Source organism: Poecilia formosa, unplaced genomic scaffold, assembly GCF_000485575.1.
Source record: "Poecilia formosa unplaced genomic scaffold, Poecilia_formosa-5.1.2 Scaffold461, whole genome shotgun sequence".
Taxonomy (NCBI): Eukaryota; Metazoa; Chordata; class Actinopteri; order Cyprinodontiformes; family Poeciliidae; genus Poecilia; species Poecilia formosa.
The window spans coordinates 126964-142804 of NW_006800400.1; the positions used below are offsets into that span (position 1 = coordinate 126964).

At 37.2% G+C, this 15841-nt stretch overlaps 1 protein-coding gene across 29 annotated transcripts in view; it reads right to left on the reverse strand.

Annotated features, from left to right (window-relative positions):
- The window catches only part of cacna1db (calcium channel, voltage-dependent, L type, alpha 1D subunit, b), a 73812-nt gene that overhangs the window by 51634 nt on the left and 6337 nt on the right, over positions 1 to 15841 (reverse strand). For all 29 annotated transcript variants that reach the window (XM_016663991.1, XM_016663995.1, XM_016663990.1 and 26 more), the window contains exons 2-3: positions 13090 to 13558; positions 12430 to 12535 (exon numbers count right to left, since the gene is read on the reverse strand). In XM_016663991.1, coding sequence (XP_016519477.1) covers positions 12430 to 12535; positions 13090 to 13558 — 575 coding nt within the window. The remainder of the gene's footprint in view (positions 1 to 12429; positions 12536 to 13089; positions 13559 to 15841) is intronic.

Genomic DNA, 15841 nt, shown 5'->3' on the forward strand with positions numbered 1-15841 from the left:
AATAAAGATATTACAACTTTCAGCTGAACATCCTTAAATTCCCCTTTACTTTATTTCTGTAGCTTCACACCTACAGCCCTACCTTCATCCTCCAACATGCTAACTAATTTTTTCACTCCGTTTTACGATCACAGACCAGTTCAGGGGCTCTTTCCACCTTTCAAGCTACTCTCCAGTCCAGTCTGACCACTGTCCAGTCCTTTGCGCTCTTTTCTTAATATCCAGTTGCAGTCAGTATGCCTCTCCGCACCTTTATCTCCCCTGTTGAGAGCTTGCTCCGTGGACACTCCACTAGTCTCCATGGCCACAGTTGTCACAGCAGCAGGCTGTGCTGTATGTAAAACTAGGTAAAGGAGGAACATAATGAATATAGAGATGCAGGTTTTTCTCCAGACAAAAAAAATACAAGGTCCTAAAAAATCTAAACCGAATGCTGTGATTTATCAGCTGAAGCTGCCGTCAAAGACACAAGAACATAAAGTATCGTATAGATTTATGACAGTGGAACAAATGTGCTGCACTGTCATATATGGCAAACAAATGTGCTGCAGTGAAGTAAGTTCTTTGTCTGTACAGCGAGGCATCCTGACATCAAGAAGGAAACTGGTTTATGCTGGAGATTTAACTTCTCATTTGTCCCACGAGCCATAAACCTGCTTAGCTGTAACAGATAATCTCCTCATCACATTTCCTGACCCTCCAATCTACGGGCTACTTTTATTTTTCATTTTTGACAGCTTTGTTTGCATAATGTCCTGTTTTCATTTCAGACGGGACGTAAAAATCTCCCTCCAAGAAGGTGAAAAGACTGAAAAGGAAATAATAAAACGTGTTAACCAATGATGTAGTTAATATTCTGTGTGCAATAAATATGAGTTATTCTTAAACAGTGGCAGAAAGTTTGTATTATAATATTACACCATCAACAAAAATATAGGCTTTGATTCTCATTTCTAAAAAATAAAAAATAAAAAATAGGCAGTCTTGCTGAGGTTGGTTTGGACTGTAATCTCTTTGGTCCTAAAATATTTTTTAATGTATGATCTTTTTTTTTTTTTAGGCCTCTAATCTTTCACTGAAATTCAATATGAAGAGCTTGTAGTCTGCACAAATCAATTTGGGTCAAGTCCAACAGGACACTGATTCCGTCACTTTTTTCTGATGCACAATGCCGATAACGCTTAGTGGCTGATTTCGAGGAAAAAAAAAAGTGACCTTTTAAAATATCAGGTGTTCAATCTACAGTATGCGCTTGTAAGGCTATGTATTTGTGTGGCTCGGAGAGTGTGTTTATGTTTGTGGCCCATATTTCCTCCAGAGGCTGCAGTCTCTTGGCAGTTGGGTGCTAAGCAGTAAGTCCTGCAGGCCTCCTGACATCTGGGCATCTGTCACCCTGCAGCCTTAAAACCTGCAAAGCCCCTGGGCTCCATTTGCAAAACACAAACACTTGCGTAACATTAAAACATGCACTCTGAAGCTGTGCTGTGTGTCTGTGTGTGTGCGTGCATGCGTGCGTGCGTGCATGTGTGTGTGTGTGTGTCCATGCTGTTTATTAAAAAATGCTCTCAAATGAAATCCAAACATGTTTAGTGTTTTATGGCCACTAATTGATTCAAAATATGACCTTTTGCTCCTCAAGCTGCAGATACAGAAATGAGTATTTTAATCACTAACCTCTGTGTGTTACTTCCTGTTCTTTTAAGGTCAAATGAACTGGGTTTTTTTTTTTTATGTGCACGGAGCCTAAGTTTAATACGCCATAATGATGAAGAGGAGTGACAGCTCAGAGAAGGAAGGAGATGACTCACGGTGATGGTAATGAAGCTGTATTATCATAAATGTCCAGAAGCTGCTTTACAGTAGCTACATACACACTCGCACACAGAGACATTCACATTCACCCACACACCTAGTTGTAAATCTGCCTCTCTGAGGACAGTAATTACAAAATCGATCCCTGTAGTCCGCTGTCTTTACCTTAAGTATGAAACACAGAGCTCTGCAATCTGAAAAAAGAACAGAATTTTTCATTATCTTGCCAAAAGTAAGAGGTCACTGACCTTCACACACATGAACTTCAGTGACATCCCATTCTTAAACCATGGGGCTTAATATGATGTTGGCACAGACTTTGCCATTATAACAGCTTCAACTCCTCTGGGAAAGCTTTTCACGAGGTTCATGAGTGTGTTTTAAAGGATTTCAGCCGTGCTTCCAGAAGGACATTTGTGAGGTCAGACACTGATGTTGGACGAGAAGGCTCAACTCATCCAAATCATGTCAAAGGTGTTTTGTCAGGTTGAGATCAAAACTCTGCAAGCTAGTTCAAGTTCTTCCCCAGAAAAATCACTTATTCATAGCTGTGTGGACAATGTTGGAACATAAAGATGATTTACACAATCTGTTCTTACAAAATGTAAAGATAGTGTCTTCCTAGAACCTCAAACTACTCCTTCAAGAGGAGAATGATAGATAGCATAAAACATCATGTGGAGATGCTTTGCCTAAGTTCAAAAGACTAAACTTCAGATTTCATATTTTATATGGTTCTTCTCTGTGCTTTGAGTCTTCTGTGTCAGTCGTAAAAACAAGCTTTTTATGATGCACTAAGAATGAACAGGAAAATCCGGACTGTAATGAGCGACGAGGTTGTTATGAGGCTGTACCAGAGCAGTGAGCAAACATCAACTCAGTCTCACAACAAAATGTGCAAACCTGCATGAAAGCCAAGAAAATATATAAGTCCATAATGTTGGTTGAACGCTTTTATGCAACAAGACTTGATTAAGGGCTAAACATAAAAAGATAGATATATGCAAAGTATTAAATTACTTGGTTTGCATGATTATATTCCAGAAACAATAAAATGTGACCTTCATAACAGGAACCAAACTTACTACTGAAGTATTGAATATTAAATATGGTTCAGCACAAAAGAAAGTTAATAAAAAAATTTTAATCCAAAATTAACGGAAAAAAAATGTGTGTAAAATATATATATATTTTAATTATCTGTAAATTTCCGACAAGCCAACTGTGACAGTTCTGTAGCAGTGAGCTTAAGGTATGCTTGCTTTTTATCTCACTCAACATCCTTGTCACTGTCACTAAAAGTGTTTATTATACAACCAACGAGAATTAATACACACTTTACATAAATGGCATGTACCCTTATGTTTTTCATTTCAAAGCGCATTACAGGCCATGAATGAATTAAAGTCATGAATTAATGATAAAAAAAGTTCCTAATACCAGTATTTAGTTTAAAAAGTATGTTCTTATTTCAAGCATATCATGTTGTAATAGAAAGGGACCAAAGCTGGAGCGATCTTTTCCATTGCCTCTGTGTCCAGACTGCTGGCTCATTGTTATTTTCCAGTTTTAATAAATCAGCCCTGATGTAGTCCGTGCTTTCTGTAGCTGGACTTTATGGTTACTTAACTGGTGGCATAAACAATCTATTTCTAGTGTGTGCATCAGTTTCACTTATGTTTACAAAGTTAATTTGTTATTCAGTACTATTACTCTCAAAGACAGAGGTTTACCAGACAGATAAACCTGAGATTACCTAATATATTTACACAAGATTCATGCATGAACCTTTTTCCCTGCCTGTGGTGTGGCAACTCGGTAAACATCTCTTTCTTTCTGCCTAACAATCCAAACACACACCCTCTCTCACACACACACTCTTCCCCACACAAACATAACGTGACACATGGGCAGTGAGTGATCTTTAGCAGAGCAAACCAGCAGGGTAAATGAGGCCTTAAGAAATCAGATGATCTCCTTGGGTGCTAACATCGGCTATTCTGTGATGCAGTATGGGCTTCAACAATGGAAATATTTATTTATTAATTCAGCATATTTTATGAGAAATATTGAAACAAGTGAGAAAAATGATTACTTATCTCAGCTGCAACAATTTAGCTCTACCAGTGTCCTTTATAGCCCGTTTGGCACATCTTTATATTCACTCACATATTTAAATTTCTTGTATCTGTAGGGTAGAAAATACAAATTATGAAACATATTGTGTTCTGTCTGAATTCAGATGGCTGTAACTCTGATAAGATCAGTTTATGTGCTGAAAATGAGTAAAATGAGGAGTAAAGACGGGGAACCAAAATAAAATGAGGTAGTGTCTGTGTGCATAGACTCAAATTGAACAAGACTTTGTGGAGACAGCAATTGTTCTTCAGGTTATGGAAAATACATATAAAAAAATGATAATGAAAAAAAAAAATCTTCTTCAAGATTTGACATAAAGGACAGCATCCTACCCAATGTCTGCCATTTCTAAAAACTTGCAAAACTCCAACATTTAATTGTTTTACTTTCCTTTAGTGAAAAAAAAAAAACTACGCTATGGAATAAATGGAATTTTTAACATAATCATATGGTCATAATAAATAGCATCCCTGACTAGTCCTATAAGTTACATGCAACTGAAGTACCATGGATGGATCCAGAGCTTTAAAAATATTTTCTTTAGTAATCCATGATTCCTTTTTTCCATGCTGTCAGAATAAGACAATAAAAACTTTTTCTTTGTCTCAAAATGTGAAAGACAAGAGAACACAATTAAGGAAGGCAAATGTGTCTCTAACTTCAAAAGTAAGACAAAAAAACGGAGATTCTCATAAGCGCGTCTACATCTAGAGTTAAAACAAAATAACTGACTTTTTATACCCATTAGACAAGCATTTCTTTGTAGGCACACAATGGTAGAAGAATTACAAATACACATTACATTTTGCAAAAAATAAAATCTCACCTTCCTTAAGGTTCTGAGTTTAGGCCAGGTCCAACAACGCAACCATGCTGTGTCAGAAGTGGCAGTATTACAAAGTCCCATGTAAACACAAGGATGCTTATATGCATATTATTTTATAACTTGCAGCTTAGGGAAGATTTAGCCTAAATATGACACAATTCACACTCTCCCATCTACATAAACACATCCTTCATTACATCCACCTACACATATACTTCATATAGATTCAAACACATAATCATGATACAGTATATTACCAAAAGTATCCTCAAACCATTGAACACAGACATTTTAATCTCTTCCTTGGCCACAGATGTATAAAATCCAGCACATAGACATGCTCCTCAGGAGCTCTGTGAAGCTCAGCATGGTAATAAGATACGACGCCTCCTGTTTAATGAGGCAAGCTGCAAAGTATTTCCACTACTTCGTATTTAAGACAACTCTTAGTGGTACTGAAACAAAGTGAAAGTGATTGAGAATGACAGCAACCCAGCCACAAAGTTGAGAGTCAAGTAAAATCAGAGAGTGGATTTCAGGTGTGAGGTGTAAAAAGAATTTCTGATTGTGTTTCAAGATGTTTGTAAAGTAAAAATAATACAGTTTATTGGCTTCACTGTGTTAATGGCAATACTATCTGACCCACAGGACATTTAAACTCCCAACCTTGTTATTGGGTAGTAAAAGGTTTTACTGCTACTACACAAAAAAATAGTGCTTTAAATGTACCTATTTTGTTTGGGGTTTTTTTGCTTTAAAATATGTATTTATTCCTTATCCGTATTTTTATAGCAGAATTTTACGTAAAAAAAACCCAGAATTTTTCGTTACCAATGCAGATTATTCTAAAACAAGATGGAAAACATAATTTTATTTCAGCACCAACTGCTCACACCCACCCTTTGTTCTCATATTTATTCACAGGTTTATAGCACTTTACAAAAATAATTTAGCATCACATCCGGTGCAATGTTTCCCACACCAATGTGGAAAATGAGAAAAGAAAACACTGGCGTCTTTTTCCTCTGCATTCTTTCACAAAGAACACTTTTAATCCTAAAACTGCATTCTACTGTGAGGAAGAAAAGAAAACAGCAGAAAGAAATTAATAATCATCGAGTCAGCTGCAATGACTTTTCCTGGGTTCAGAGTGAAGTACGATCTTATTGCAGAATTGAAGACAGAAATAAATGCAACAACTTGAAGTCGCTATGCGGTCTGTGATGATCCATAATTGCTCAGGCCTCACAAATCAAATCTCTCCATCGTTCTTTACAACACATTCAGCCTCTCTCACTCACTGTGTCTCTCTCTCTCTCACACACACACAGAAACGCCATGTGATCAAAAAACTGCTGCTTTACTCTCATTTCCCCTGCTCTCTAAACCTTTAATCCCTCATGGAAAAAAAAAGAGTGATGCAACCTGACTTTCAACCCTCAGATTTACAATAAAACAGACAAAATTTGAACTTTGGGCAAATGCACATCAGTGTGTGTAGACTTGGGCTTTCTGTTATATATGAAAGAGGCAAACAAGCTCCAAAAGACAGAAAACCTTCACATGATCCAAATCTGTGTGGGCAGATACCAAAAAAAAAAAACAGTTTTATACTTGTTTTTTCTTTTTTTACGAATGGAAACCTCAAACATTCGGTGCTTTGCCTTTTTTATGCACATATACACACACGGCAGAGGAACTACTGTTTGAGAATAAGAAATCACCCCACAGAATAAGACAATTTATTTGTGAATCACAATCAGGAAATGTAAAAAAGTGACATAAAGTGAATCTTTAAAATCTTTTTTAGGATGTACATCTGAAAATTATACAAGTGCACAATTAATTAACAGCTATGACAGAGGTTATAGATGCACTCTGAACTTTTGCTATATAGTGTCTGACAAGCACAAAGTTATTTATAGGTTATTAATTACTTTTGAAGACTGCAGATGAAAACTAATCTTTGTGTTTATCTCTGGCATATTATGTGATGTGTGTTGTCCCTTTTAAAATAAATAAACAACAACAAGAAGCTCTGGCCAGATGAGATCAAACTTGAACTTTTTGTTCAACATGATCAAAGCAGTGTGTGGTAACATCCTGGACACACAACCCCTTGGTGGTTTATCATGGTGGCAGCAACATGCTGTGCAGCTGCTTTCTGCAGCAGGGATAAGGAAGCTGTTCAGAGTTGATGGGTAAATGGAGGAAGCTAAATGAAGGGCAACAAAAATGAAAAATAAAAAACCACTGTTAGAGTCTGCAAAATACTTTAAACTAGGAGAGAGGTCTGTCTTTCAGGACAACAGTCCCAAAAAGCCAGCGCTCTGTTGGAATGACTCGGTCAAAGTCTACAGCTAAGCCAAACAGAGAACCACTGGTAGTAAACACTCTCCATCCAGTCTTACAGGGTTAAGGCTGCTTTGCAAAGAGCAATAGAAAAAAACAATCCACTCTCCAAGTTGGTAGAGACAAACCCTGAAAGACTTTCAGCCGTCACTGTAAAACTATTGAGTCAAGAGAGATGAAGACAAAAGCACCACACACGTTTAAAACCATGTTTCCTTTTAGTTGTCCTTCACTATATATGGCACATTGTGTTGATCAGTCAAAGGAAATATGCTGGAGTTTGTCATTGTAACATGAGTCGATGTGAAAAAGTTCAAGCGTTAAACCTATGACAAATCTTGTTTCAGTTTACACTAAATATGTTCATTTTCTGTCCTTTTCCTTTCATTCAAGACCAGAAGAACACGATATTTTTTTACAATTAAAAAAATTACAATTTAAACCTGCTTGAACTCTGAACTATGTCTGAATTCACCCAGAAAAATGCCAATAAAGGTCTAATTTTCAGGTATTTTTCATACTAGATACACTTGAAGGAAGTCCAGTTAAGATCAATTCTGTCACATCAAACATTCATCCTGCCCTTACTTTTAATATTTTTAAGTAAGCTTGTTACCATGGTTTTAACTTTATACTCTAAATTACCCAAAACATTATTTATCCTTTGATCCGTGACTCATGCTGTTCACAGAAAGGCTCACCCACATGCAGTTCAAATGAACTCTAATAATCAGCACAGACTCCAAACATGGATGACACATTTGGATACGACTCACTAACGATCTGATGAAACTCAGAATCAACCAGTCTGGTCAATCCCAGCAGATGATCCGTCCGTACAGGCCTAACCATACAGCAGTCAGTCATTTTAATATCTAAAATACCAACATTTGTATATAACTTTACATTTTGTCCATCTGATGACAAGACAAAATGCTGGTTTAAATGTTCAAATATCAAATCAGATGATCTGCACTTCACTTACGTTTTTACAGAACTGGTTTATTTGTATTCATGAGCAAATAGTTTTATAAAGTTTCAACCTTTTTTGATGTTGTTGCTTTTCTTTGAAATTCTCAGTTAAGTAAAATCCTGAAAGCTAGTTAGCAACAGCTCTGCACACCAATCAACCATAATAACACCATTTTATTGACATATGTGCTTGATTTGACCTTCATTTAAAAAACAATATGACCCTGTCAATCCTATGAAAAGAGAAATTAAGTCAAATAGACGGCAGAGTGAAAAACAAAAAATATAGGATGTAGGTGAATTTGTCTATTTTCACATCCATCCATCCCTCTTTCCATCCCTCTCTTCTCGCTCCTCCTCTCTGCCTCAGCAACCTCCTCTCATTTAGGGACTACTAATCCACCGCCCAGCTTAATCCCTCAAACTGGTCACACGCACAGTTTCTCTGCCCTCCTGCACACTCTCTTTCTCCCTCACACTCAAAAACCCGATCACATTCATCAGGTATAAACACACTCCAGGAGAAGATCAGGATAGATCCACTGCAAACAGCTAAATATTATCTCTGTGTGAGTTTTTTATAAGCTAACCTTATCTAATTAAAAAGCCTTCATCATCTTCACGGATTACTAGACGAACAATACTGTGGAAAGAGCTCCACTCTCAGATTTTCCTGAAAGCAGATATCTGACACCTGACAGTTTAAACCATAATAAAGATAACTACACACACTGAATACTTAGGATCAGAGCTGCATGAGCAATCAGTCAAAATGTGCTAAGAACATGCAACTCTATTGTTACATCTAGCAACTTTTCAGAGCAGTCGAGTGAAGTTTTTTTTTTGTTGTTTTTTTTCTTCAAACAAATCAACTATCAAATGTAGAAACTTGTTTTTGTGTTATTGGAGACTTGGCGACATTGGCTAACAGTAAGAGCTGCCGCACCTCCAACACGCTTACAGGTGGTCGGTCTGACAGCAAACCCAGCCTGCAGTCAGGGCAGAAAGGAGACCCACTTCACTCTGTTTCCACACTGCAATTGAATCATGAACGCACAAAGCTGCCAGTGATCCGTCTCTGGATTACAAAGGATGTAAATATAATATGAAAATCATTTTTCATGTTGCGGTGGCACTCAAATAAATCCCTAAATTTGATTCACACGGCCTCAGTCACCGATTCTCCTCCTCCTCTGTGTGTGCCTCTGATAACTACTTTAGATTATACCTGATATTATGCAAAATTGATCCTTGTAGCTTCAGGTAAATATTTATATTATTAAATTATTTGTAGTTCTGAACATATTCAGAGTCTTCTTAATCACTTTTTGTCTCACCAAGAGTGATATTCCTTTATTCTACTGCCCAGATCACACAAATCTGCAAATTAGTTAGTGATGTCATAGCGACTTCTAGCGACTTTCAGGACAGCCAAGAGCTACTTTGCATGCTGAGTAGCTGGCAACAGTGGAAATTGATGGCGCCATGAATCATATGGTGCATTCAGTTTACACAAGAATGTCGGAATTTCCAACCATCTGGGTGGTAACATCAAAGTCGCCATAGGAGCAACCCCGAGTTAAACATCCAACATGGCTGCTGCATGTATGAAACACAGTCAACGTTCTGCGAAACAGATTATTTGGTTCTCTTCCTGACTTGGACTCCTGGGTTTAAAAAAACAAACAACTTTTTTTGGAAACAATTAGTGGATTAAATAATGAATCTAAAATTAAATCAGAAGGGAAAAAAATGTTTAGTCTTCCAGTTGAAAAACTCAGCAAGAAATCTTAAATAACTACCAAAGTGTAGTTCCATCCCACTGGTAATATATTCTAAGTAATTCTGTATATTTTGATGAGAACAAATCAATTATTGCTTTGACATCCAAACAGAAAAAAACTATACAGCCTGGGTCTCTTATGTTTCATTAAACAAAGCACGTATGTTTTTCCTCAGCTACACATACTGTACATTGGATAGTAAGAAATGAGTGTAGACTTGGACAGCGTGAATAATCCCCATCTGTTGACAGACCATGAAACTGTGTCCGTCTCACTGGTTTATACACACAATTCCCTCTGAGCCTGAGAAGGGTGACTGCCAGACGCAGTGAGGAAAAAAAGGCATTGTATGTATTGTCTGTATGAAAAAGCCTTCTGGTGCTAATGTGAATGTTTGTATTAAGTAATATTAGAAATTCATTTTGCTCTTTCAACAGGCTTAAATGAAAATTGTTCTGTCCAGTAAATATTTCCGAACCTGAGTTGTTTTTTGTTGTTGTTGTTGTTGTTGTTGTTTTTGTTTGTTTGTTTGTTTGTTTGTTTTTGTTCTACTGTTGCAAAAAAATGTGTTTCTATTTGTTGCATGGCTAAAATGCCTTGAATTGATGTTTTCTGTAAACTGGGCTAAAAGTGATTGTTGTGAATGCCATCATGACAAATGTTTTATGTTTTGTTGATTACGTAAGATATTAAACATGTCCTTTTTAGCCAGTCCTCAGTTAAATATGACATTCAAAATAGTCAGGCATCTACAAATATCGCAAATGATCTTTAAGCGAGATGAAAAAGAAGAAAACTGAGGTCAACCACATCACAACAAATGTGACTTAGTAAGTAGAGTGAATGTGCCAACAGCAGCTGGCTACTGCTACAAATGGTTTAAATGGGACGATTTCCTGTTTGTCCAACCAAAGTAGTTCTAGTCTTTGGTTCAGACACATGATGCATGTCAAACGACACAGCTCTACTAATTTAAATTACAGAACGGAGGTCTAAATTTTGGAAAAGCCACTGCCTCTGAAAAAAATTACCAACAATCATGTTCTCGCAGCAGGTTTTATGGCAACACTTCCAATATTTTTTATGGCAATACTCTATACAGTTATGACAAGCATGCTGACTTAGTAAGAAAACAATGAGAGAAAATTTGAGATATTTTAGTAGCACTGTATAAGGACATCGTTCTCCTTTACCTTTGTGCTAATGAAGATGATGTGCTAGTGATGAGCAAATGAAGAGAATACCTCTTCTGATTTCTGCTACATGTTTCATTTTTGTAAAAATGTACCATTTCAGCTGGAAACAGTATTATACTTAATCACCCAAATTATTAACTTGCTCAATAGTTTCTCTATGTAATTAAACTTGCGCCTCTGTCTGGATCACAACATTAGAAATGTGTCTAATTTCTCGAAGTATGAATAACTTACATGACACTCAGTCCTGTTGAAGACGTGGACTTTTCCCTGCACAAATAGCCTCGACAGACTTTGAAAGTCAAAGCAGAGAGAGCTCATGGGTAAATAATAACAAGGCTTGATCCAATTTTAATGACCCAGTTTCAGGGACCTGGTTCAGACACCCGTGTCAGTGATCGTCTTTACAGAGACACTAATCCAGACAGAGCCTGCTAATGTTATTAGTCGCACCGGTGCTTTTTGCTACTACAGCAGACAAGCAGGACCATCTTGGAAATTATTGTTTTGGACATGTGGGTATGGATCAGGAAAACAATAAAAAAAAATACTGCTTCAGATACAGCTTAATTTCAAATCAGTATGTCATTTTAGCGTGACATACTGACTCTGATGTGAGACAAATTCATCCATATTCATTTGTGTAGTGATAAAATCTACTTATTTGTAGTTTGAGGTTATAAAATTGGTATATGGTGGGTAAAACATATAAACAGTTATTTTCATCTCTGATTTCCTTTTTGTCATGACACATAAGCAACTTAGTATTTGTACGTCAGCACATGCATGCAGGCGGACACCTGTCTCAAGAGAACAATGAAACCCGACGCACCTGTCCAAGTATTTCCGGGAAGGAAACGTTTTGATGAAGTTCAAACACCAATCCTATCACTTTCATATAAAAGCCAAAGAACCAGAAATCCAGCTAATGAAACAAGGTGACACAAACAGCAAGCAACCAATGTGTGTAAAAAAAAAAAGAAATGGAAGAGTTGCCATTTTTGTTGCACAGTTAACTCCGGCAGAGTCTACTTTTTCACATCTGTGTCTTTGATAAAAAATAAAATCTGACACCTAACATCCTAAGAATGTCAAACATCAAACTTGCTTCTGCATGGTCTCATAGCAGATTGATTAAAAAGAATGCTCAAAAAGAATAAATCCATTTTATCACGTATCTCCAATATTCCAGTATATTACAAATGGACTTACCATTTTTTATAACTATCTCCAATGTAGTAATTTGCAAAGATCTGTTTTCTGTACACCTTGTACTAATAACTAAGGTTCAATACACAGCTGAAATCAGCTTTGTGATAAATCTAGCAGCATCTATGTTACTACTCACGAGTTCTTGGTTTGTAGAGTTGGAGTCATCTCCAGGAAAGGGAATGTAGATGGCTAAGGCCACGCAGTTGGCGAAAATAGACAGGAGTATAAATATATCAAATGGTCTGAAAGAAAAATGTTAAGGAAAGAAATATTCACATTCACAGTGTCACATTCTCAGCATCAGTAACAAGTTTTTTTTTAAGTCATACTTAAAAAAAACTGCTGTGCTGGTGCTGCAAACCTATTGGTTTTATTATCTTTACTAACTTTTCCTTCGGTTCAAACAGCAATGGGGTAAAATCACTTTCAAAAGGTAACAGGAGAAATCTTTACTTCAAAAAGTACTTAGGGTGTGCAGCAGTAATAACCACCTGTTTCTTGGATATCTTTTTTATCTGTTGGATATTTTGTGGTACTTTGTTGCAGTGCTTCGTCTTCTCATGCATTAACTGAGATATTGCAATGCCAACCTATTCCCTACGTCAGTGACTCCATTCACCGCAGTATTCTTTATTAGTCACTGCAAACAAAGCAAAAATGGCACACATAATATATCCTGCAAAGCTATTGTGTTCAAAGTAAAGACACCCACTGCTTCCATGCATCTTCTGGTTGAAATTCATTCAAATTCTAGATCATCTCTAAAGGTCAACCTTTAGAGATGACAAAAAGATACTTCCATTCCACCAGGCTGATGCAGGCCCTTCGGATCGGGTTGTTGAGGGTGAGGCAGAACAGCGCTCTGGGTGGCCGGCTGTTGGTGGATCCTCCTTGCTTTTTGCTTTTGGCATACTGCTGTCTCTTTCTCTGTGCGAGTGAGCCAACAGGAGCCGGTCCAGAAGCGCAAGCCGAGGGACGCGAGTCCTTCTCAGGCGTTTCGACGTCATCCTGCGCTTGTCGAGCAGCAGTGATGGCGGCATGCCACGCAAGCACTGGGCTGACAGCAGAACCAGAGCCACCTGGGCCCTGACTACTACTACTCGCCCCAAGGAGCCCACAAGAGGAGCCGATAGGCTTGCCAGTGCTGGCCGGAGCCTGAACGGGCTCTGGAGAAGGGAGCTGGTGGAGGCTGGTACGGCTGTCAGACCAGAGCGCGGGAGTGTCACTGGAAGGAGTGGTCTTTCTGTTGCTGGCATATTGTGCCCCTGGAAAGACAGGGTGGAAAACAGACGGGAATGTTTTGAGACAGTTTGCAGGACAAAAATATAATAACGGAGCTGTTTGGCCACAAAGGACAGAATTATGTTTGGAAAAAGCCAAGTGAGATTTTTAAAACCAATACACTAAGTGTTGAACATGGTGATGATTGTACCATGTTGTGGTGCTTTCTCACAGCCAACTGGATGGAAAATACAGAAGATTTGTTTGTTTCATCTCATATTAACAGCCTGCCTGATATAAAAAATTTGGAAAGGTAGGAGTTTTGGAACAAAAATCCCAAATGCACCCTAAAACGGATCTTGATGTGGCTGACTAACATTAAGCTTTTGAACCAAATCTCCCTCAATCATACAAACACAAACAATTTAAATGAGCTCTGAAAAAAGTTTTTAAAAAAAATTATCCTGACAGGTTAAAAAAATTATCCTGACAGGTTGTTGATGGTGACACAGAGTCAAGAACTTGCTAAGCCATACCTAGTCTGTATATGTATATTTCACCCCATATGGATAATGCAAAAAGATTTTTGATAAACAAGTTATTCTATTTGAAATTCATTAAAGCTTTTTATGAAATGAAACGAATTGATCACTGTAAATCATTAAAGCCTCCAATTCAATGGTATTTAAGGCTTGAATGCCTCAGTAAAAAAGAAAAACAGTCAACGGAAAACAAACAAAAATCATCCAACAAAACTTATTGGGTTTTTTTTTTATATAAGACAAGAGCAAAATAAATGTTTGTGGCTTTGACGTTCTTGATGCGGACCGGTCACTTTGCGCAGCTTAAGGGATTATCTGTATTTGAGTTTCCACATAAAGAAAGATGCCAGAATTTAATTTGAAGGTAAGAAAAAAATAAATAAAAATAAAAAAATTGTCATCCCATAAACAACTAAATTCAACTTCTGCATTGTGGAACAATTCTGTCTTGCACTACTGTTTGCTAGAAATGTGCTCACGCATCCAACAGGAAGCAGTCCAGAAATAAGTTGGCAGAAAAGGGAACAGCGGAGGAATGGTTCAAAAGGATTACAGAAGAGTAGGAGAGTGGGACAGCCGGCGTGACTGAGGGAGGCAGTCGTTAAAGTCAATGCAGGCCACGAGCGAAAAAAGACAGTGCCCTTGACAGCTTGGTGCACTCCACAAGAGAATCACACCCCATTTCTACTGTCCAACACTTTATGTCACCAAAAGAAAACATTCCTGGAAGAATATCTATGTTTCCATCTGATGATCTGACCCATGCCAAAGGAAAGAGAGAAGGGTCAAAAAAATGGATTTCTGAAAGTTTCAGTAAAAATTGAAATTTGGTGCATGAATAGTTGCAAATTCTTTGAAACTGTTAATTGAGAGTAGAAAGGTGTATATATGGGCTATTTGGTATGAAGTTCTATGAACGTTTAAAAACATTTTGGTTCCAGAAATCCCAAAATGGTTTCTTTCAATCAGCACTGTTCCCACAGTTTAACGTCTTTTTAATGAGATGCCAGTGTAAAGGCTGGAGCAGCTAAAGTTGATCCATACTTGACATGTAATCAAAAGTTAAGGAAATTGAAAGCATGCATAGCGTGTATTTCTGACCAAAGATTTTAGTACCTGGAGACTTTAGCAATCGAAAGAACATTAAAAATGAGGAGATTCAACTTACATGGCCTTGCAAAGAAAACAAATGTTACAATGTAAGAATGCTGGCCAAGCAACATTTGCTAGCATGCATCATATATCGATATTGTCAATTATTGATAAAAGAAAATGTTGCATTCATGAATATTTTTTTTTGCACTAAATGTAAGCATTTGTTTCTAAAGTAAAAATTTTAATTAACCAAGGGGTTTTCTGTAATGCAAAAGTGATACCCACTCAAAAAAAATATATACATGTACATATCCCTTGATTTTGAAAATGTCATACTTGTACCAAATTGCATGGATATGTATGAATATCAACTTATACAGACTTTTTTGAACATCCGGTGCAGATGTGGAGCTTGCTAAGGATGAATCAAACGCAGAAAAATCCAAACAGCAATAAGCCCATAGGAAAAGCAGTAGTGATCAATATGTTATATATATTATTTTTAAAGCAGTACGAAGAACTGTCATTGTTTTAAATAAAAGCAGATTATGCTACCTATTTTGTCTAAAATCTTTTTGACACCTTAAAATAATGTATTTTTACTCAACTTTGCATTGCTCTGATAATCTCATTATATAAAAAGCCTTGACATATGTTGATCCAACTTTGCATTTGCATACTGAAAAATGA